Here is a 23,813-nt window from a genome sequence, read left to right as displayed (position 1 = left end):
AGTTATGCATTATCTCCATGTCTTTGTAATTTTCCACCTATCATCCATTCAGATGGTTTAATTTAATTTCAGAAGACCATTTTTACTGTTACTGCTGATCTGCACTACTGCAATAAAATGGAAACGCTTCTCCAATGTATTCATAAAGAAAATAATGGCAGGAGACAGGTCGCTTGAATGCTACGCTTTGTTACACTTAAAAAACACACACAGACTGCTAATTTTATGACAAGAATGACAGGGGTGACTGCTTTCTGTTAACCAAGGAGGTTTTGTCTTGCCATTGTGTTTTTCTTTTTCTTTTTTTCTCAAGTGTTTGTCTCCCACTATGTTTCTGGTATTTTTTTCCATTCCTTTGGCTCTTCTCCACAAGCTTTCTCACTGCCAGAAGCTTAAAGATAAACCACAAGATTTCACACTGTATACATAAAATGACTGGCTGAGGTTTCCCTAAACTCCCTCAGAAATGTAATGCTCATGGTTCATTGAAATTTGTGAGAATCATTCCATCAATTCAAGCATGCACTGCATTAAGTCTTTAGTCTGACACTCTTTACTTTAGAGTGTCAGGGCTAGCTAGACATGTGAAGTTTTTGCATAGACGTTTTCAGAGCCCTCAAGCCATGTTTTTACTCTGCTGCTTCCACAGAAGCATTAGGGAATCTCCCACACAACTTTATAAAACAGGTCTCATAGCCCTTTACTCTGGACTTGGCCTTCTTGATTGCTGACTTGAGGGTGGTGTGTGTTTGTTTGTTTTTTAAATTGTCTGCAAAAATCTATGTTTCTGAATGTATTGTTTTAAGGCCCAATGGATTTCAGGCCATTTTAGGCCCAACCTCTCCCATGCTGGGAAAAAACAGCATCACTTAATACTTAGGGAAGCTTGGGGTTTCTGATGTTTGCTTTATTGTTTTGGCTGCAGGGTGTATCGTTATCCTTAGAGATAATGGCAGTAGAAATTGTTGCTGGTTCCTTCTTGTGAGCTGCAAAGCAGAAGTTACAAGAACAACAAATACCTATATGAGGAATTGCTGCTGAAATAAAGACAAGTTAAGGAATAAGATTGGGGTGAAGTTCCCAGTTTTCCCATCAGAGGCCATTCAGGGCCTCCAGCAGACAAGCTAATGACATTTGGTTTTCCCATCTCAGCGATTGTATGTTGAAAGAGTAGTCTGAGGATCAGCCACCTCAGCCCGAACACTTTGGGCACAGAACTACTGGGCTTTGCAGTACGGCTGGAGTTCTGGCTGGGGAGACTGTTCTGATGGAAACTGTAACACTTGTGCAGAGGCTGGAGAACCTTTCCTCAACCTTAACACAGGTGTTACACCAAAAGAGGAAACACAGAATGAAGTTGCTCTGTTGTGAGGAGTCTCTGCTTGCACATCATTCTTAGCTCCTTTGGTTCACTGTTGAAATGCTTCTCTAACTTATTTCAGCCGTGGAACTATCGCACCTCAAAAAGGAGAGTTATAGTAGTCTTTTTGTACATCCTCTATGCTGCTTTATCTGTCAAAGCAAATCATGGTGCAAGAGAGAATATCACCTTTACTTGTGTCAAACTGTATTGTTAAATATTTGACTGTGGAAATGTGTGAGCTGTACCAATCAGTAGAATAAATAAGTATTCTTTTTTTTTCAGAAGACAGCTGCTGAAGAGGTACCTGATAGCTCTGCCCTATTACAAGATGGAAAGAAAGATGACAAACAAGGTATTCAAATAACAAACTTTTTTTTTTTTTTTTTCCCTTTTAGGGGTTAAATTCTGTGTGGTTTTAGCAATCACATGTATTTGCTGACAGAAGCCATGCTATGCTTAATTTCTAAGCTGGCTGTGTGTTGCTGTAGATGTGAAGAGACGACTCATTGACAGCAGCTGAGTTGAAGACAAATAAATGGACGGATTTGCTTCAAAATTAGTTCTGTTATATGTGAATGATACTAAATGCACCTTCTAAAATAGTCCAGTCCTAAAGCAATTAATGTTACACTTCTTATTTTGACAAAGTTCTAATGGTTATTATCAGGAATTTTTTAAGTGTAAAGGCTACACTGTTCCCTTTTTGCAGGTAGTAGCGACACTTCAAAATTAGTTTTTATTCCTGTTTTAAAAAACAGTCTCTATATTTTTTTGCAAAACAGAATTTTGGACAAACTGGATTAAAAATACTCGATTTATTTCTTTCACTTGAAATTAGTCAGCAGCAAGCAATGTGAAATCGAAGTGATCTTCTTTTTTTTCCACATAGCAGGTACTAGCTCTTCCAGAATGAGCACTGGGTCATCACACAGTCATTCCCTGTTATACTCCCCTTCCCCTACCCATCAGGTTCTCACTTGCTGTCCCAGTTCAGCTGAAGAAGTAAAACAGTTGTGGGATTTTCTTGTCTGATTCTCAGAGCTATGGATTATACACTAATAAAAAAAATAATATATTGACCTCCCAACTGTTCACATGCTAAGTTTGCATCAGAGCTGCGAGGCAAGGTAGTCCAGATTCTTGAATCATCTTCTGCTCTTGGGTATAACTGAGTTTGACAAGTTCCCAGTGTCCCAGTTTCAAAGAAATGTTGTCATAGTTGATGGGTGTTTGTAAAACATTTTGACAAGCCAGCATATTCCAATAAATGAATGTTTTGTTGACAAGGTTTGTTTTGTTGTAAAATTCATAATGGACAAGAGCAGGACTTTAACCTTGAAGGTTATTGCTTTCATATGTCTAGGGCAGATTTACTTTTTACTTGGGGAATATTTTTTTCTTCCCTGTGCAAGTTAAGAACTTGTCAGCTACCAAGAGCAAAGCATGCGTTAAGTCAGATGCGAAGCTGCTTGGGTACATGCAATCCTTCAGGGCCAAAGATTTGCTGTATTTATGACACAGATTCCTATCTTTGCAGCCAAAGAACAAATGCTCTTGTTCCACCATTTGTTGCTATTCTGGCAAATGTAAGAGCAGATTGCTCTCCTGGCCGAAGAGATCTCCCCAGAAGTCAAGGACCTGTAGTTCAGGACTGTAGAAGCAAATTTTCCTTCATTTTCAAAGCTATAAAAGTTAATTAGCTCCACTCTGTCAGATTATAATATAGTTAAATGTGGAAGATAATGTAAATAGAACTGGATCCTGAAGAGCAGACTTTTCCCACGTGTTTTATTTGATAAAGGCAGATGGAGATGAGACACTTCATTCCAAGTAGTCACTTAAAATACTTTGTGTTACAGTACATTAAAATACACTAGAGTGCATTAAGAACACAATAAGAAAGTCATTATTAAAGGATGCATAGGCATCAGCAGAAGGGGAATAAGTACAAAGAGTGAGATATCATAGAATGTCCTGAGTTGGAGAGGACCCACAAGGATCATGGAGTCCAACTCCTGTCCCTGCATATGACAACCCCACAGTTCACACCATGTGTCTGAGGGCATTGTCCAGTCTCTTCTTGAACACTGTCAGGCTTGGGGCCGTGACACCTCCCTGGGGAGCCTGTTCCAGTGCTCCACCACCCTCTGGGGGAAGAACCTTTTCCTCATGTCCAACCTAAACCTCCCCCAGCACATCTTCCTGCTGTTCCCTCAGGTTCTGTTATTGGTCACCTGAGAGAAGAGATCAGCACCTACCCCTCCTCCTCCCCTTGTGAGGAAGCTGTAGCCGCCATGAGGTCTCCCCTCAGTCTACTCCAGGCCAAACAAACCAGGTGACTTTAGCCGCTCCTCATACAGCTTCCCCTCTAAACCCTAAATTTCCTAAATTTTAACCCTGGCTCTGTCAGTGCCATGTGACATTCCCCAGGACAGGCTAATGAGGTCTCAGCTGCCAGGAGCAGCCAGCTTCTCATGCTGCCTGGCTCTCCGGGTTTGTCACTGGGGAGAGACGAGTCCCAGCTCTGCCACATGTCACCCGCCAGCAGCTGTCTCCATGACAGCTCTACGTCTCTGAAACAGAAGTCTGTGGATGTAGACACCAAAACCCGCAAATTCACAAAATCTGGATTTATTTGACAATTTGGGCTCAGGCCTTTCTGTTCTTGACTCTTGTACTCTTAAAAATTGTTACTTTTTTGAGTGCTTGGGTGTTCTGAACGTATTTGGCTACTTCTGTTTTCAAGTATGTTTAGCCATTTTTAGATGTTCTAACTAATGCCATTTTAGTTGTTCCTTTCTCAGAGCTGATACCTGTAGAGTTTACTTGTGCATACTTATATTTATTTTTCTATTAAGCTCTGAAAGTAAGCACCGATCTCAAAACAATACCAAAGGAATTTCAGCACTTGACTGTGAAAACAGGTAAGAATAAAGAAATTGACATATTACTTCCATTAGAATTTTGATCAAATATTTTTGTATCACTGTAAGCTTAAATTAGTGTAATTTGATTAATTTTTTTAAGATCCCTTTACTCTCATACTGAAACTAGCTTTTACCTCATAATGACTACTATTTGCAAAATTAATCCTAATTAGTACTTCAAATTGTCAAAAGGTTTTCTTGCTTTCTTTTCCTTATTGGTAGTATATGTGCATTCTTCATGTGTGGGAGATGTTTTAATGTAGCATTTTGTAAGGAGTCGAATTTTGTTTTTCTGTACTATAACAAAGTGTCAGAGCATGAACAGTGTACCTCTTGATAAAAACTCTTCTCAAGTATGGAATAAGTATTCAGTAACTATTCTGAAATGGCCTGTTTTTTGTAAAAACTAAGCTTTCATATTTTCTGTCAAGGAGTTTAAGGGTAGATAACCTTTTGGAAACACAGACTTTGTGGCACTTACAGCACTGGTGCAAGCTTTTGATTCCAAGGGCATTTCTTTGTTGAAACCACCCCTGATCTTTATCTCTCCAGCTCTTAACATACACTTCTTGTTCCTATCATACTGGAAAATGTTGTTTCTAGAACGGCGTTATGTCAAAATTGCTTAGTCGTTCCAGAAACTTCCCATGCACTCAGTTCAGTTCATCAGACCTCCCTTGCCTTCCTCTTTATTCATCTCTTTCCTAGAGTGGGAAGAGTGTTTGCAAGCCCTCCCTGGTCCCAGACAAACTGGAATCTGGATTTGTTTTCTTTTCCTTTCTCATAAATGTTTTTGCTTGTGAAGATATCCTTGATTAAGAAAACTGAGTCCACATGTCTGTCGTAGTAGTTTTGTCTTATAGCTCGATTTATTCGTGGCTGCTCAACAGCTGCATGCTTCATTCCCCAACTCTTTTTTTCCTGGCTTCTTCCCAGACACTTGGCAGCTGCCAGATTTCCCATCTTCAGCTCCTATTCTCGAGTGATTGCTGCTTCTCCTTCACACACACACACTCTTACACTTCCCTCTCAGGAGGAGAGGAGGGTGGTTGCGAGATTTTCAGTTCTGTTCTCCTCCCCACCAGTTTTGCCCAGAAGCATCTCAGGAAATTTCATTTTCATTTCAGCAATTCCATCTTTGGTACACTTAGTGTTGTGGGTTTTTTTTCCTCTATTGTCACCTCCACATCTCCTGTGCCACTGTCCTCTTTTCCCCTATGTCCTTTGCATGTTTTTTTCCCATGTCCTTCCAAGTCAGGGAGGTCTTCCCGACGCTGCTGTGCTCCTTCAGCAGTGTTACTGAGTTTGTATTGCAAGGGAGATGGTAGCAGAGTTTCACCCTGTTACCATGACTCCTGTCACTGTAGGGTTGTCACCCTTGCTGTCCTGCACATTGAGGGTTTGAGTGAGCACGTTCTCAGGTTGCATGATCCAGTTTATGTTAGAAGTAAAAATATTTGTCTATCCAGTAGGCTAGATACAGCACTGTAATTGAACGGTTATTTCAGAATCAGTCACTGTTCTGAAACATTGTAATCACTAACCTTCAGGAGGAGAACTCAATTGGGATGAAATTGGAGAAATTTTGCATCCTCCTTTGGTTATTCATTTGGAGTGTTTAGGCAAATTCAGGAAAGATGATACTGCTGTGCTTCATTATGGGAAAGTTTTCTTTGCCATCAGAAGGACTAGAAATTTGGAATCAGCAAAAACTTTGTATGTTCAGCAGCTCTGAATGTCTGGCCAGTTTATTTAGGTTTCTAAGTGCAAGAACTTTGTTAGCCTTAGACTTTTAAAGGATTGAGGGTCAAATTTATGAACGTTTAAACTACAGAATCACAGAATCGACTGGGTTGGAAAAGACCTCAGAGATCATCGAGTCCAACCCTTGGTCCAACTCTAGTCCGTTTACTAGATCATGGCACTAAGTGCCATGTCCAATCTCAGTTTAAAAACCTCCAGGGACGGCGAGTCCACTACCTCCCTGGGCAGGCCATTCCAATGCCTGACCACTCTCTCTGTAAAGAATTTCTTTCTAATATCCAGCCTAAATTTCCCCTGGCAGAGTTTAAGCCCATGCCCCTTGTCCTATTGCTAACTGCCTGGGAGAAGAGACCAATCCCCACCTGGCTATAACTTCCCTTCAGGTAGTTATAGAGAGTGATGAGGTCACCTCTAAGCCTCCTCTTCTCCAGACTAAACAACCCCAGCTCCCTCAGCCTCTCCCCATAGGTCTTATGTTCAAGTCCCTTCACCAGTCGTGTTGCTCTTCTCTGGACCCGCTCCAGCACTTCAATGTCTTTCCTGAACTGAGGGGCCCAGAACTGAACACAATACTCCAGGTGTGGCCTCACCAATGCAGAGTACAGGGGAAGGATCACTTCCCTTGTCCTGCTGACCACGCTGTTTTTGATACAGAACAGGATACCGTTGGCCTTCTTGGCCACCCGGGCACACTGTTGGCTCATGTTGAGCTTCCTGTCAATTAGCACCCCCAGGTCCCTTTCTGTCTGACTGCTCTCCAGCCACTCTGCGCCCAGCCTGTAGCACTGCAGGGGGTTGTTGTGACTAAAGTGCAGCACCTGGCGTTTGGCCTTGTTGAACTTCATCCCATTGGAATCAGCCCATTTTTCAGTCTATCCAGATCTCTCTGCAGAGCCCTCCTGCCCTCCAGCAGGTCGACACTCCCTCCCAACTTGGTGTCATCAGCAAATTTGCTGATGATGGTCTCAATCCCCTCATCTAAATCGTCAATAAAGATGTTAAACAGGACTGGACCCAACACTGACCCCTGGGGAACACCACTAGTGACTGGCCGCCAGCTGGATGCAGCCCCATTCACCAGCACTCTCTGGGCCCGGCCTTCCAGCCAGTTCTTAACCCAGCGTAGAGTACACTTGTCCAAGCCATGGGCTACCAGCTTTTGCAGGAGTATATTATGGGAGACAGTGTCAAAGGCCTTGCTGAAGTCCAGATAGACCACATCCACGGCTTTCCCCTCATCCACCAGGTGAGTCACCTGACCATAAAAGGAGATCAGGTTGGTCAGACAGGACCTGCCCTTCCTAAACCATTGTGCATTTCTACCTAGGCCATCATTAGGAGATGAGTTTTTGTGGGTGATTAAGACTAGTGGGAAATTATTTGTTGGTTTTGTTTTGTGTTTGTTTTGTTTTGTTTTCGTGTAGCCATGTGGCATACTTAACCTTTTATGGTACAATTTTCCACTTGATCTTTAGCCTGTGAAGCAAGGAGGCACCAGGTTACAGCCAAAAGTTGCTGAATCAGCTCCCTTTTGAAAGTTAAGATGAAGCTGTACTGGGAGAGGGGCCTGGAATCAGTTGAACACCCCAAACAGGAACCTTCACACTCTCCTGTGGATGAATAAATAAAAGGTCATGATTGTATATGACTTTAGTTAGTGCAGACCAAGCTGTTCAGTTCATCAGGCTCTACTACTCCAGGAATCATGCAAACTTTTAAATATTTTACTCAACAGCTTGAATTTTTTATCAGTTTCATGTAAAGTAGGCTTATGTATAGAAATAGAAATAGAAATTTGCAAAACTCATGAACTGGATAAATAGTTTTGTATCATATTGAATGATTATGTTGTGTACGTGTATGAATCTGCATGTCAAACACGAAGTACATGTGAACTGAGCATAGCAAAATAACTGTATATTTTATGGAAATCTTGCCACAATTATTTGCATATCCTAATAATGAACTACCTGCTTTATAACGTTTTTTTTTTCTTCATATTACACTACTTCTTTTGAAAGGTGAAGCTAAGTCTGGGTATTGTGTAATTGTAGCCTTGAATTTCCTGATTTTTCAAAAACTTGAAAGAAAGTCCTTGGCAGTAGAATTCTATTGCTATCATTTTTTTTATTAGTAGGCATTTCAGGATTCTTTCTTCCTTCTGTACTTTCTTGTTTACCTCAACAAGATGTCCTAGGAGACTTTGAATGTCAATTTTACCCACAGGTTTTTAGACAGAGGCTTTCTAAAAGAAGAATGAACAGAATTAAGTTCTCCATAAAAGAAGGAAAATTTGAAGGTTCTTAAACATGGCTTAGCTTGGAAAGGATTTATACTTCCTATTTTTAAGTGGCATATATTTAATAATTGTGCCTGTAATTTAATAATGAGCAATTTCAGCATTGGAGAAATTGGGTCATATGGTTGTAGGGAAGCAGTTTCTGAAGTTGTGTTCTCTGGGAGTTTTACATAGAGACAGAGGAGGATTATCACCACTGCATATTCTAATAATAATTCCCTCTCTTCCCTTCGGTTGCCAGGAAGAGTTCATTGCGCAGAAATCTGGAAGGACTGTGAGCCAGTTTGTTGGTGACAGTAATCAACTAGAACTTTGTTTATAAGTGGTCATTTGTGTCACTTGGATTTATTTGCATTTGGATTTATTCCATCCGAAACACCACGTAGCACTGCATGACCCTGAAAGCAGTTTCTTTTTAGAAGAAATAGTGTGTGGATGTACATGTGCCATACACTGCCACTTGTCTTCTATGAGCCTAGTACAACACAAGCCATTAAAAGTCAGTATTTGCCAGCTGCTCCCACAGGTAGTTCCTGCTCTTTGTTTTGGAGGATCTGTTATATTTTCAGGTAGTGCTGTATAGTAGCTGGTGTATAAATGTCTGACTTTGAAGTCAGCATATATCTGAAGGAAGCTGGAAATTCTGAGGTTTTTTTTTTCCCTAATGTATTTGCTTCTCTTAAGTATTGGGCCTTGATTAGCAGAATAATGGGAGAAGTACAAAGGTTTACTTTGTGTGTGCATTGGGATCATTGATGCTGCTGTAATACCTTGAGGTTATCTCAGTGGGCTGAATTTGAAAGCAATCACACAGACATATTTTCTCAAAATTATCTGATGTTAGTAAGGAGAGTAACAGAAAAGTCAAAAAAAGACTCGAGGAACTACCCAGAGAAGGTAAGTCAGCACCGTTGTGTTCCTGTCACATAAAACCTGCATGTGACAGAATATTTGGAATTCATCCAAATAAAATAAACCGATTTTTACATTGATAGAAATACTATATGTTTAATCAGTGCCTAGCCTGTAAAGCTTTCTACCTTCAAATGCCTTTCCTTCCCAACATCAAAGCAGTCTCAACCTGATGTGTTGGGTTTATTTTTATGGGTGGTAAGAAGGTGTACAATTATATTCATGAGTTAAAGATTTGGGAAGGACATAAACCTTTGTACTTTCGGAAGGAGGCTAGGAATAAGGTGTTTTCTGTGGAACGTTTATGCTATTCATTATGTTGATTCATCACAACCACATCCGGGAGTACAGATCAGAGCTATCAGACCTAATGCTTTTCCTGTGTTCTGGTAACCAAATTAAAAGGTGAAGTTTTGAATACATGTGGGCTTTTGAATTCTTGGGACATTTACACACAAAGGGGAAGAAGTTGCTCACGTGAGATAAACACACTCCCACATCCACATTTGTAATACTCTCATTTTTAATGAACGCTGATCCTCCAGCTAAAAGCGTTTCTTTAAAATGGGATGCTTTAGTGATTCTTTCTTCTTTTCTTTTTCAGCTGCTCAGGAATCTAATACACTGAAAGCCAGACCACGATCCAGGTACTGCTTTCATTTCTGTTTCAGAAGACATGCGTTCCTCTGGTGTTAGCCACAAGGTGTAAGAACTGGCGTTGCATTTTAGTTGTTTTTTTTTTTTTAATTGGTGTTGTGCTGATGAAAGACAGATTTACCAGAAGAGATCTGTTAGCTGTAGGCCCTACAGAAGTACTGCCTTAGACCTCTGGTCATAAAGCACTGGGACTTTGGCCTGTGTGCCCAGCCCCGCGGCCTCCTCGGGTCGGTGACGGCCTCAAGCCCTGCCCCAGTTATGACATCAGGGACCACCCCATCATGGGGAACGCTCTCAGCAACTTTGTGTTGTGGAAACCTGCTGGGTGGTTGCATATGGAGGGAGACACTGCGTGCCTCCACAGAAACAGCAATAGTAGCCCCGCTCTTGGGTGTGGGTGAATCCTTTCGTTGGCTTGCGTGTACTTGACTGTGGCTGCTTGGTGTCTGATGGAAGGACTTAGGAACTTACACTGCTGTGCGTGAGAAACAACATCTGCTGAATTGGGGTGTCTGAAAGAAAAGGGAAACCTGCGCCAGAATATGTTGTGTATAAATGGATTATGTGTTGGATTTGGCTGTTCACCATTCTGGTGTATAGCCATATCGTGCATACACCTTCTAACTTTTTTTTTTTTTGGTGCTAGTTAGAGGGCTTCATTTCTTTTTCCTAGGAAATGAGTGTATAATCAGGAACTCTCTCTTTACAAGCTTGTCAAAGCCTGCTAGTAAGAGAGGATCAGTTATGAGCATGATGAATGAAGATTGAAATCCTCCATTCTTGGGACCTATACCTAGAAAGGCTGAAATGCCTTGTGTGCCGTTTTTCAGCTCGTAGACAAAGCTTTTTAGTTTTCATATTGTATTCAATTTCCTTGCTGTGGTACTGAATCATAAATTGCAAATGTGCAAAAAAAAAGTGTTAAAAAAAGTACTTTATGCAAAAATGCATAAAATAGAAATTGCTTAAACAAGATTGAAAAAAGTCACTTGAATGTGACCGTCACATATGACTGTCTCATGTGTGACTATATGTCACTACTTCAATGCAGAGGTTGAGACTAAATATTCTGGAATGCATCCTTGAACTCGGACCTTCTGCTGCGCTTGTCCTGCCTGGCCTGGAGGGCTCTATGTAACCTGGAGGGTCTGTGTCTTCAGGTGTGCCTGACCACCAGAGGCTACGATTTGAGTCTGTTACGGCTCTCAGCACTGCAGCCCACCTTCCTTAGCCTAAGCTGTGCAGAATCTTAGCTGCTGACTCTTAACTGGCTTTTAGGTGCCAAGTCCACCTGCTGCAAGCAACGCTTCATTGTCAGAGGGCTCTGCGGTGTCACTGCTGGAGCTGGCATGTTTTTGCCTGGTAGCTGCTATCTTACTTAATCTTTACAAAATGTAAAAATTGCAAACTGTTAGGTGATACAATTTTAATGCAAATAAAATATACCCTGCATAATATGGAAAGTAAAAGTATAAACCTTAAGATCCTTATTAAAAGCCTTCCCATTTATCTCAGGGGGGTTGGGTTGTATGTGGTAGGGCTATGGAATTCAAAATCCTGCCAAGATAAAAAAATTCAGCATCAGCAGAAGGTTGGTGGTTTTTTTTTTCTCACATGCAAATTTTAAAACAATTACAGCTTTCACTCCTGTATTTATTAAAATATACATCAGAAACATAGGATCAGCATTGCCAAATGTCTGTCCTGCTGAAGTGCTGTTTTCTAGCAACAGCTTGTTTGGAAAAAAAAAAAATGACCCGTTTCCCATTAGTGGGAGTTATTTTTGTTCTACTCAAATGTGTTTTTGGTCTTGCCTGTCGTGCATAATGTGTTATACTAAGTGTAACATCTCACATTGTCAATGCTCATTTTGAACAAAGCTCTCAGTCTTGCAGAAGAACTGGTAACTACAACAGCTGAAAAAAAATATTGGACACAATTCAGCAAAATCAAAATTCTTAGCAAAGGCACCACACTGGGGTGTGGTGTGGGATGTGGATGTGGAACGGCACAGAATGATGTACTGAAACATGTATTTGACCAGTTTTGGTGACTTTAGAGCCATTTTTTATTTTGTGGAATTAGGTGACTGTTCAGTATGAAAAATTTATTCTGATAGTTAGAATATTATAAACTACAAAATGTGTACTTGCAAGCAGTAGGCTGAAGCTATACCTGTATAAACACTACCCTCACATCTGGGAAAGGCAACAGAAACTGTAAGGGGAGGAAATTTTACTCAGATTTATTCATAATATTTGCTACAATTATGCTGTTGGCAGTTAAAGTTACATGAGAAGAGCCTGAAGCTGTAATAGAAAAGGCCTTAAAAATTATTAGCTCTAAAAGTGTGACTTGTTCCTTTCCCCAGACACATAGGTCCCTCTGTTGGCAAATAAATCTGTCGTGTAAAAAGGGGGAACTTTTAGTCAGTAGGGCAAGGAATGTCTTTGTATTTTTAGATACGCTTCACTGTAGTTGTTTAAAAGGAATTTGTGAAGTAAAACATTTTCTGCTCTTCCCCCTTCTTCCTTAGGTCTTATTCTAGCACATCAATAGAAGATGCCATGAAAAAGGGAGAAGAGCCCCCTACTCCACCTCCAAGGCCACAGAAATCACATTCCAGAGCTTCCTCTTTGGATCTGAACAAAATATTTCAACAAAATGCACAAGGTAAAGTTTGCTTTCTTTCCTTCTTTTGAGGCCATTTAGATTAGCTACATACTTGGCAACTTGAACTGTTTGTAGAAATGCTTGACAATATGCACATATGCTTGCCTTTGTTATAGACAGTAATACACTACAGAACAGAAGAACTTGGACTTCCTTGCATTACATCTCCACTGAGGGGAAAAATTGCTGTTACTATAATTAAGGTGATTATGAAGTTTTCTGGCACAATGATGGGAAGCTTAACATATGGTGGTCTGTCATCACTGACTGTTTATAGCTAGCCTGGCTGTTTAGATCATTCTCGTCAGTAACTACAACATATTTGATTTTTATTACTATTTTTTGTAGTTCAGAAGCAGGAAGAAAACCCTTAATGTTTAAACTGGGAGAAAATGAAAGTTCTTGTGCGCAAACATTTTTGATGTTGAAGTCTTCCGTGTGCGGGGGCAATGAGAAACCATTCTTTGGGTAAAAAGAAAAGGTAATTTCTTTAGACACAGGAGCGTGTTGAGGGGAGAGAAAGAAAATGTAGAACAGTAGCTGGAGTGAACTGAAAGAAAACCTCTCTCCAGCGGGTTTGTGTTTGAGTGGTCCTTTTGCCTGGCACAGCAGGTGGTGGAAAGAGGAGCTGTTTGCTCAGGGCAGCCATCACCCAGCAGCGCTGGGCTTCAGCAGCGCCCTTGAACCAGACCAGAGCTTTACACAGTGCACAGCAATCACTTGATTCAAGGACTGGGTTAAACGTGGTCATGTTTGTGCTTCAGAAGAAAGCCAAGGTCTGGCAGTGTCAAGGAATGTTTTAACTGGGCTCAGTTAATGTGGTTGTTGGAGTAGAAAAGAAAGTGTTTCACCTCTTGCTATATGGCACTTTTTTTTCTGTACAAACACCAGACGGAATACCAGAGTCCTACTATGTGTGCTGAACCCTGAAACTCCATAGGATGTTTTTTTTCTGTTGCTTTCCTCAGAGGAACAATTCCTGATCTTTGACTGTGGTTCCTATTTGGGGCTCTGTTGCCTCCAATTTTGATTTCGTTATACATCAAAATAGAACCCCAAACAGAGCCAAGTACACATTTTCTTAGGCAGCAAATCCTCTCAGAATCCAGGTGAAAAAGAAGGAAATAAACTTGGATTTAAATTTCTCTTGGAACACAAATGAAAGGAGAATGTAAATTCTCAAAGAAGTCATTCTGTGAATGAAAAGTAACATCTTGCTTTTGAAATGGATCCTTTTGAAAGTCACCGTTACTTTTGAAGTAGCGTAACGATTTCTTCTGTGCAACTTAACAAACTGACAGTTTTATAATCAGTGCAGGAAAGGATAACTCATCCTATCAATACTTTTTGGAGGGTTTCCTCGCTATAAATGGGTCAATTAAGTAAGACTGTAGCAGTTGATTGCTTGCAAAGCAAGTAAGTGCTTTGGTCACCCTAAAACTATTTCTCATGTTTGGTTCAAATTTACAGCCATTTATAACTGGAAGAAAAATTTGCTCTAGGTTGACAAAACCTGAATGATGGTGTGCTACCAAATTGCAGAAATGGGGAAGGTCTCCCAGAAGTTCTGCTTCTTCCTGTACTTGCAGGGTGTTGGCCTATCATTTTTTATTGTCTTAAGTGTCCCCTGATGGCAATGCTAAATATTTGTGGTGGTCATATTCCTCTAATGGAGCCATTCTATTTTGTGCCAAAAATGTAAATATTCATGGCAAGAGAATAAGGAGGAATTTGTAGCCTTGAAGAACACTGAACAATTTGTAGCCCACCCTGAAGAACGGTTCCATTTCCAATAAATCTAAATTGGTACAAGGGGATTAAATCAGTCTGTCCCAGCGTGCCAAAGTACGGTGGTGCATTTACTTTGGCTCTGCTTTGAAGTAAACTGTCTGCATTCAGAGTTACATTTTCAGTTCTTTGTTCCACAAAGAAATGTGCACACTCTTCCCGGTCATTAAGCCTCGAGTGGTTGTTGTTCTGCAACATTGTACTGATAATGTGATTTTATACTGCTGCTCTCTTTTCTTCCACTTCTCTTGTTTTGATCACCTCACCTTTTTCATCCTTTCTTTTTTTTTTTTTTTCTTTTCCATTCTTGTCCCTACGGATCTTGTTTCTCAGTAGAAATCCCAGCGTCATCATTTTTGGAAACCTTTTTCATCTAGAGACAGCTCTTCCTCAGGGAGTGGTCATTGTTTTAGAGCCAAACTCTTTGCCGAGGGGCACTTTGCACTTTCTCAAAAGATAGCTTGTAGGAAGACAGAGGGGATTGATCTTCACCTTAAGCCAAAGAGCCTCGTTGAAAAGAAATTGTGTGTGCCTGTTCATGTGAAATAAATTGCACACACTTGTGTAATAACAAGCTGTATTCTTACTTCTGCTGACAGTATGAAAAATGAAGTTCAAATGGTTTCCATCTGCCGTCAAATGATACGGTTACAGATTTACAATATAGATGTTGTGGTGGCAATGTATTATTTATTAATGGGTTTCTTGGCTATTGAAATAATATGGTCTGGCATAAATATCAAACCTGATGTGTTTCTATCCACAGGTCAGTTGATTACTTTCTGTCCTAATGTACTCTCCGCTGAATTTTTGCTTTATGTTTTCTCCCTGCCTTCCTTCCTAGGTTTACAAAAATAGTCTCATTGTTGCAGTTGAACCACAAAAATTAGCTGGAACGACAATCCCATCTAGCACCACCATATTGCCTAGTGTCAGTACAGAAAAACAGACTGTAGAATTGACTATTTTAGTAGCTTTCAGGGTATATCCAATGTTATTAGAATAATCCCATTTTGCTACATTGGTTTTTGTCTTAATTCTTTTACAGAAATAGTCCTGATTTTGTGAGTTTGGTAGATAGCCTGTTCCCACGCCTGCAAAGGAGTTCCCACTAATATTGAGTTTTATTTTCAGTTCCTTGTTGGTCATGTTGATCTATAGGTATCACTTGTAAAGCCACCAGTGGTTTGGAGCATTTTTTCTTTTATTTCACTTTTAAAGGACAGAAAAAGAAAACTATTTTTTTTCTTCAGGTGAGTTCAGCTGAAGACTGTGGCAGATCCTTGTTGTGGGCACTGATTTTCCAGGCAAAATACGCAAAGGGATTGTTGTCTGTGATGGCTGGGATGTGCAGCAATGTACTACCCACAGAAACTATGCTCTAGAAGTGTTGAATTGGGACGTTACTGCACTTGAAGGAGTAGCCTTCATTTCATACTCCGTAGCTGTACTCTTCTGGGATGCTATAACTAGTGTTATGCAAGGAAAACATAAAAAAACCCAGAAAACTTATTGAAAGCCCCCACCTTCAGAAATGTCCTTATGTGAATTTCTGTTACAAGATGTTAGGAGACAGAAATATCTTCTGTCTCTTTCTAATCATGTAGTCTTTGTGTTAGCATCTGAGAGAAATTCAGTGCTGCTAGATTCTCCATGTATTTCTTTTTGTTGAATATATAATCTCTGGCATTTGGCCTATGTACATATTAAAAAAATACTTGGCTGTCTTTTTTTGCATTCCTTGAAAGACAGCAGCAGGTTTTAAGTAGAAACAAAATACATACGTGACCTGGTCTACATTTTCATTTCTTCTCTAGCCCTCTGTCTAGTCAGATGCAAACCAAGAGCTCCCAGAGTAAGGCAAGGGAGCAGATACTGAGGGGACTAAAATTGCCGCAGATGGGAGCCTGGTGCAGCGTGCCCCCGTGGTCTGCTGGCTGGCCGGGGTGCTGCAGCAATGTCCCCAACCACCTCTGTCCCTCAAAGGTGGCAGTAAGTTAGAGCCTGCCTTGGGGTAACTCTTGGACTGAGGGAAGTCTCAGCTTGAGTATTGAAACCCAAAAGTGCATCCGTTGTTTTCTGGCCTTCGGTTGCATTTTCTGCCCATAACAACTACTAAAGAATTTACTTCTGGGCAATTATAGACAGTGACAACAGTCTGGGTCTTGTTAGATTGATGCAAATGCCTCGGAAATACATTCTATTTCCCATTTAGTTTCATTTCTGAATTGCATAACTTCTTTTAATTAACATTTCTGTAGAACAAAAGATACTTGTTTGGAAAAGAGAACTTGCTTTGATGAAACAAGATAATTGTCGTAAACAGTGTAGTTTCATGTTGATATGGAAGGAAGATTGCATATCTCTCTGTAATTCATCAAAACAGCCATATAACTATTTACAAATGAATTTTTGACTGAAGGTTTTCAGCACTCATTTGCTTTTGAAACTTCCCTCCTGCCGCGACTTTCCCTGCAGTGAAGAACGCGTGGAATGCAGGCACCGCTTCTTACACGGGCTTGTGAGCAAATACTTACTGTAACCTGCATTCCCTCTTCAGGGGGTGCTGTTTTCAACCAGCAACGTGGGGCTAGTATTTCTAGTTTTTTCACCCTTTTAAAATGTGGGGTGTTAAGTACCACACTTGGAAAGGGGGAGACACACTAGTATTTTGTTTTAAATGCAGTGTTTTTCCTTATGGGTGATGTTTTCCTAACTACAATCAGATCTGTAACCTCTACTTATCTCTGCTGGGCTAGTGATTGCTGCCAAACAAGAAAATGTCCCCTCTGCTCTCAGTGTAGTGTTCCTAGGTTTATCGGTGTGCATGAACATTCCTGTAAGTGATATGTGTCCCTACGTCGCTCCCATATTCCTTCACATACGCTGTTTAAAGTGGTACTTCTGTCATAAGGCTCAGTCAGCACAAACTTCTTTTCGCACCTTTTCATTTTTGTTAGTGCTAAAGGAAGACTGGTGTTCAGCGTCACATTTTATCCTCTTTTTCATACCTTTGGAGAGGAAGGCTCTTCGTTACTTCCTTTACTTCATCAAACCTTCATTAGTTCATTCAGTTAGCACAACCTTTGCTTGAATGTACAGACCTGGTGGGTTTTATTTGCTGAGTGTGGAGATTCCTGAATAGGAAGTGTGTGTTGAGATGTCTTTGGTTTTTCATATTTGCCCAACCACAGCCAAATTTTATGTATTTCTGAATGTTTTCAGTCCACATATCAATTAAAACAATTCTGTAATTGTATAGCAAAGAGGATTTGGAGAATTATTGCTGCTCATCGTTGTACGCATTGTGATACAAACAGGTCCAAATAGGTACCCAGCTATTTTCAGCTGTTTTCAGCAGTTTGTTTTCAGTTACATATTATTTTTAGCTTAGTGAGCCAAATGCAGGTGGCTTTCCCTTTTGGTCACATGGAATCGCCCTGTTTCCCCGAAAATGAGGCTTACCTCAAAAATAAGCCCTAGCATGATTTTTCAGGATTTTTGAGGATGCTCCAAATATAAGCCCTACTCCAAAAAGAAGCCCTAGTTACAGTTCATTTAAAAAGTAAATTTAAATAGCATCCAGGCAGCTATGCATGTAAAAAAATAAGCATCTTTTGGAGCAAAAATTAATATAAGACCCTGTCTTATTTTCGGGGAAACAGGGTAGGTACTAAAAACCTGCCAAACATAACCTGCGTAAGTATAATATAATTATGGCATGATCTTCTGTATTCTTTTATAATGAATTCTATTTGTTAGGAGATATCTGTATTTATTGAGGTCAGCTGTCTGCAAGTCTTAGTTACTAAGGGCAAACTTTTAAGCAGGGATTTTGTTGTTTGTGTTACCAGAAATATATATTTCTCAACTAACTTTTTGATTCAAAGCTGAAGTGAGGAGGTGAACCTAGAACAGTAATGTCCTTTTTTATGCTGAGTTTAGGTCACAGGGAATTTAATGAGGTAATTAATTTTCAGGACCCCTTCCTTTGATTGCTCTTGGTTTTGATTTAGTGAAGTCCAGCTACTTTCTTGGGTGATAGGGCCAGATTTTACTCATGCTGTAGCACCATGCTGTCTTGCACGTTACTGTGTTGTGTTTATTAATCAGACCAAAACATTAAATTAGGAATATGGCAATTCTGAAGGATCTTTATTTTAGAATAGTGATAATGCCAAATGCCATCAGCAAAATATGCAATTTTGCTGAATAGCGATTGCACATTATACAAGAGCTCTAATATTCCTGGTTTCATTGAGCTAAGAGTGCTGAGTCAAGTTCATATCTTTGGTTGTAAGGGTTGTAACAACAATTGCAATTTAAATTAAAAATGTCTTTTATGTAAAAGCCATAGAGAACACCCAATTGAGCTGCTGTTTTCATTCTTCTCCAGCACTGTATCACTGCAATGAAAATACTGTGCAATGCTTTCTTAACAGAAATGTTGCAAAACCCCTTTTTTTTTGATTTTGTGGTGTGGTGGGAGGGACTCAGCTCCTGATCTGTTACTGGAGCTGCTGTTTTCTCCATCCTGTTCCCCTTCAGAATATATGTGATTACTGAACTGAGCTGATTCTGAATAAAATATGAATTTCTTCCCTCTGATTTGAATGGAAGAGTTTTATGCCTCTTAGCTGTTTAGATTTTTTTTTATGAAGGATTTATGTGTTTACAACTACGTAATTTATTTCCTTTCCCACTTGGACAGGGACATAATGAAGGTTGAATAGGCTGGAGAAAATAGCAAGGACATAAATGGATGAATGGTTACTACATGATAGGAATCTGATCGCATAACTTAATTCTGCATCTTTAGATTTTAAAATTTTTATGTCTGTCTCTAAGGGCTGAGTCCAGAAAGTACTTGTATGGAAACCAGAGTAGATTTTACCGGACTTTCAAGTGTAACTATTTCTTGACGATTTGTGTAAATAGAACTTTTTTTGTTTCCATTTCTCTGATCTTAGCTCTTACCTTTCTGGGATTGAGGAATGGCTTATAGTCTGTTTTCATTCTGTTGCAGGTTGTTAAAAATCAAATTTTAATCCAAAAGCTCTTATCTACTGAAAGTTGTTGAAGTTGAAAAGTTCTCAATTGGCCCTACCGGCCCCACTGACCTGTTTTCGTGATCCCAGATGGGTTACTCTGTTCCATGAAAAAAATGTTGGTACATTGTAGAACAATTTTATGGGTTAAACAAGAGATGATCATCTTCTTCTCACGTGGAAAAGGGCAGGCAAGTTGTCTCCCTTGGTGGGGGGAGACCCTGGAGAGGCAGATGTCCTCAAGAAGAAAAATCTGAGCCACAGGTGGGGATTGGAGGGGTGGTGGGTGGTGGCCCATTGCTCTTCCCAGCTCCTGTGTCCCTGGTCTGGGTTGAAAATGGCCACAGGAGGCAAGTGCCGGAGCCTCTATCAGCCTCAGAGGAATTCCGGAGGTGAGAAGCTCTGTCAAGATGGATCTGAGGGAGGTAGGTGGAGGGACTGTGCCTCCCTGTGGGTGGAGGATGAAGCTAAACATGAACTGAGAGGGAACAAAATCATTTGGAGGAAGGAGGGGGAAACAGTCCCCAAACAGAAAAGGAAGGGGCAGAGAAAGCACAAGAAAATGAAATAATTTAGGGACAATGAGGGATGGAAAATTAAAATACAGATGCTGTGGACATATGACACAATACAGGAAATAAGTGCTTTAAAAAAAAAAATCTGTTTCACAGTGAAAACATGCTAGATTGCATATATAGAGCATTAAAAATGACATCATAAAGAAACACCTTTCTTGGTGTCTTGCTTGTTTGATTTGAAAGTGACCCATTGAATGTGTAAGCACACTGGTGTCCTAAATGAAGTCACACACGTGCAAGCTCTTAGTGCAGAAGGATTTATTGTCCTGACTGACTCTGTGTCTTCCTGATCGTTTGGCAAGTGCATTCCATGCAATCGAGGTACAAATTATGTTCTGTATGATTAGCACATGAAACATAACCTGTAACCAGAGTGTGCCCGTGACACTAGGTGTGTGTACTGCTTACTGTGACATGTGAAGCTTTGCTGCTGAGCAGGTTCTCAGAATTAACTGACAGGATTTATTACTCAACCTGCATACCCTTTCTCCAGTTTTGGCATTGACAACACTTTTTAAAGTCTTTCTGCAAACCTGGTGGCAAAATTAATATAAAGAGTCTAAAATATTTCTTTCATGTTGCTGTTACCTGCTGAAGAGATATTAATAAGAATTATTGAAACAGATCCCTGGACGGAAAGGTATTTCCCAATGACCCTTTGTTAAATTTAAGCCCCTGGCTATGGTTTTAAATTATTTCTCTTGTTGCCACTTTCTACAGACAAATTATTGAGAGTTAAAAAATCAGATTGCTTGAAAAACAGTAATTTCGCAATCCACCTTATTAATGCTGTTATTGGGAATGTAAGTAAATGAAGGAGTTTAGAGGACAATATCAGCATTATGTGATAGCCAAGTACCAGTTTCAGTGAACAAGAAGGGAAGTTTTGTAAGATGAAGGTAAACAGAAACCAGCTTAAAGACAGAACTTTTCTGCAGTCTGCCTTTGGCAACAGAAGCAGGAGAAGTATCTCAGAAAAACTCTCCAAAATAGCCTCAGAGTGCAGGCGTGAAAATGCCAGCTTTCCAAACTTCCTAAGGAACTGAAACCTTAGGTAGTTTGGGGAACCGAAGAATGATACATTCTCTTGGCTTGTCTTATTTGAACTGGTTTCAATATTGCAGATCCTTGGCTTCCTGATAAAATTTATTGTTTTGTCTTGTGTTAAACCTGATCTGGGAGCTAAACCCTCTGAAGCAGTGTGCAGCAGTGTCAATCTGCCACACAACCAGACTGTCCCTTGATCCAGCAGTGCTGTAGCATCCACTTGAAAAATACCAGACCCATCAGCCAGACTCTGCTGAGGACCCTTATCAAGTTTTCTCCCAACTTAAGTCCTTGGATGGTCCCCACCCAATCGCAGAGGGGGTTGTAGTGGTGGTGATGGAGAAGCAGAACAGAAGCAAGAACCTGGATTTAAGCTGTCTGGACCCAGGTGAGCCTGAATTTAGGCTGGGTTTGGTTAGGGCTGCACCCTTTGTGTGAGCTGAGGAATTCAGGCCTCTTTTTCCCTTCGGGAATGGTGACTGAAATAAGAGGAGCCACCAAACTCTGGGTGCCCTTTTGATCATGGGGTGAAAGGTGCATAGGGGTTTGATGTGAGATGAGGTCAGCCTCCTTTGGTAGTCAGTATCTGGTTTTACTTTGGCTAGAAAGGTACAAAATAGCCCTTGATCCAGGAAATCCACCCTCTTTCAGGACACTGCTAGTGTATCTATTGAATTCAGACGAGGAGTACATTTTTTTACCCAACAGCTCTAACTTGTCTGATGCCCAGGCTAAAGTGACAGGCATGTAAAACCAAGAAGGAAGACAGCTATGAAGAACAGCAGTGAAATTAAGTACTTGACATGGAAATGGTTCAGGAAATGTAGTTTTATATGCTGCTATTCTATTATTAATTGATTTTTTAAAATAGCACGCATCTGGCAGCTCAGTGTATTATGGCAGTTTTCTTCAATACTGAGCAACAAGAGGACAAGTGACTGTCGTTGGGTAGAGAGGGGTGCAGCGTGTTGCTCTTACAAGCTGCTCTAAAGGATCCCAGGGGCTGAAACTTACTCCACCTTAATTTTGGTATCCCCTGTTTCTGCTGTGCCTTGTGAGCTAAAGACCCACTTCCCATAAGTTTGACTGGATTATGATAATTTTTTGTTGTTCTTTGGTCTCCTCTTCTTAGATCAAATAAGACAAGTAAAGGAGCCACTTGTGTGGTCACCGTGATTGATATTTTTCACTACTGTGGGTAATAAAGTGCTGAGTGTTTGTGTTGTCTGCTTGGGAGGCTGGAGGCAGAGTGGCATGGCCAGATAGGATGTTATAGCCTGTGCTCAGAGTGTAGCATTGCAGCCTGATGTTTGTTTTAAAATATTAATCTAGCTTCAGATTGGAAAACCTGCTTTTTTTATCTAGTGTGGTGCCCCGTTAGTGCTGTCAGACCTTTGTGATTGCCAAAATAAGGCAGCAAAATGGTGCTGGAAGCTTTCCATGCTGATAATCTGCATTAAAGTGTAAACATGCTAAGTAAAGAGCTGTGATTTTTGAACTGAAAGCCTTATCGCTATCTTTGTGGGAGTAACTAGTGCGTGAAAATGCTGTCATTTACAGGAATATATGTGATATGGATGCTGGATGTACTTAAATCTATTTTACTGGTACCTGTATTGGATTTCCACAGTGCTATCTTGGAGATTTGCTGTATAATACCTTGCTCACCCTGGTGTGAATGCCAGCAAGCTGCTCAATAACGAGACAACCCTTGTGAGGCCCATCCCACTCCCCCCAGCTCCCTCTGCTTTTGTGCAGGGTGTGAAGACTTGTTTTCAGAGAGCAATGGCGTGCAACTTATCCAAGCTCTGAGGCCTGCACGTGGAAATATGACATTTGTCTTGTTGCTGCTCTATCCCAGGGTACTTACTTTCATTTTGGAAACAGAGCTCCCCTTGTATTTGTGTTTGCTTTCAGAGCCACTGCAGTGAACTGTCTCTAATAGCAAGAGCCAGTCTGTGTGGAGCGGTCTCCCAGGAGGGCAGGCATTCTGGAATAGCCTAATATGACAAGTCATCTGCTGATACACATAAAAACCTATCGCCCCCTTTTAGGGTAGTAACGCTAGAGAAGGCTGAAGCATGCAGCATCCATCATTAAAATGTTGCCATTGCCCTGTGGAGAAGAAAGTGAGGGCTTTTTTATAAGTTGTTATAAGTCTTCAAAAGTCAGCTAACTTCTCTCTAACAGTTGGACTCACACGAGCATGTTTTCCTTCTAACAACAGGCTGAAGATGCTCTGCAACAGCAGGAATTTTATGAATATTCCATGAGTAGCTTAAGTTAAAATTTGTAGGATTAAAAAGAGGAAACTGGGTCAAATTCATGTGGTGTAAGCATCTAACATCTTTAATGCTAAATTCATATATGTTGTATTTTGAAAGCTGAAGCAGCAGTTTTTAGGGGTGCAGATTTTTGTTGGTGGCTTTTTTCTTGTTTGTTTGACCATCTTACAGAATAATTAGTTTTCCCTTTGAAATGTTGGTGGCCAAATCCCAGGAGACTTGTGGGCTTTCACAGTGTGTGCAACCACTTCAGGAGATGCTTTTCCAGCAAGCCCAGCACCTTTCTGCACAAAGACTACACTGCTGCTTCCCTGGGTATATCACTGGGATTGCAGAACCAGGGAGCAAGGGCAGTAAATGCTGTATCTTCTAGAGCTGAAGTTGAGGCCAGTTCCTAATGGATGCAGCTCTTGCAGTAAAGCTTTTGAAGGGCCTGCGGGAGCGTAAAGCAGCACACACAAAAGTGCTGAAC

The 23,813-nt window shown here is 40.6% G+C and overlaps 1 protein-coding gene across 5 annotated transcripts in view; it reads left to right on the top strand.

Annotated features, from left to right (window-relative positions):
• REPS2 (RALBP1 associated Eps domain containing 2) overlaps window positions 1–23,813 on the top strand; it is a 103,165-nt gene that overhangs the window by 56,616 nt on the left and 22,736 nt on the right. For 4 of the 5 annotated variants that reach the window (XM_065072357.1, XM_065072350.1, XM_065072364.1 and 1 more), the window contains exons 10-13: window positions 1,646–1,715; window positions 4,222–4,287; window positions 9,870–9,912; window positions 12,459–12,595. In XM_065072357.1, coding sequence (XP_064928429.1) covers window positions 1,646–1,715; window positions 4,222–4,287; window positions 9,870–9,912; window positions 12,459–12,595 — 316 coding nt within the window. The remainder of the gene's footprint in view (window positions 1–1,645; window positions 1,716–4,221; window positions 4,288–9,869; window positions 9,913–12,458; window positions 12,596–23,813) is intronic. The other variant, XM_065072345.1, reaches the window with a different exon arrangement.

Source organism: Columba livia, chromosome 1 (assembly GCF_036013475.1).
Source record: "Columba livia isolate bColLiv1 breed racing homer chromosome 1, bColLiv1.pat.W.v2, whole genome shotgun sequence".
Classification (NCBI taxonomy): Eukaryota; Metazoa; Chordata; class Aves; order Columbiformes; family Columbidae; genus Columba; species Columba livia.
The sequence above is the reverse complement of the archived record's forward strand: the minus strand, read 5'-3'. Positions and strand labels throughout refer to the sequence as shown.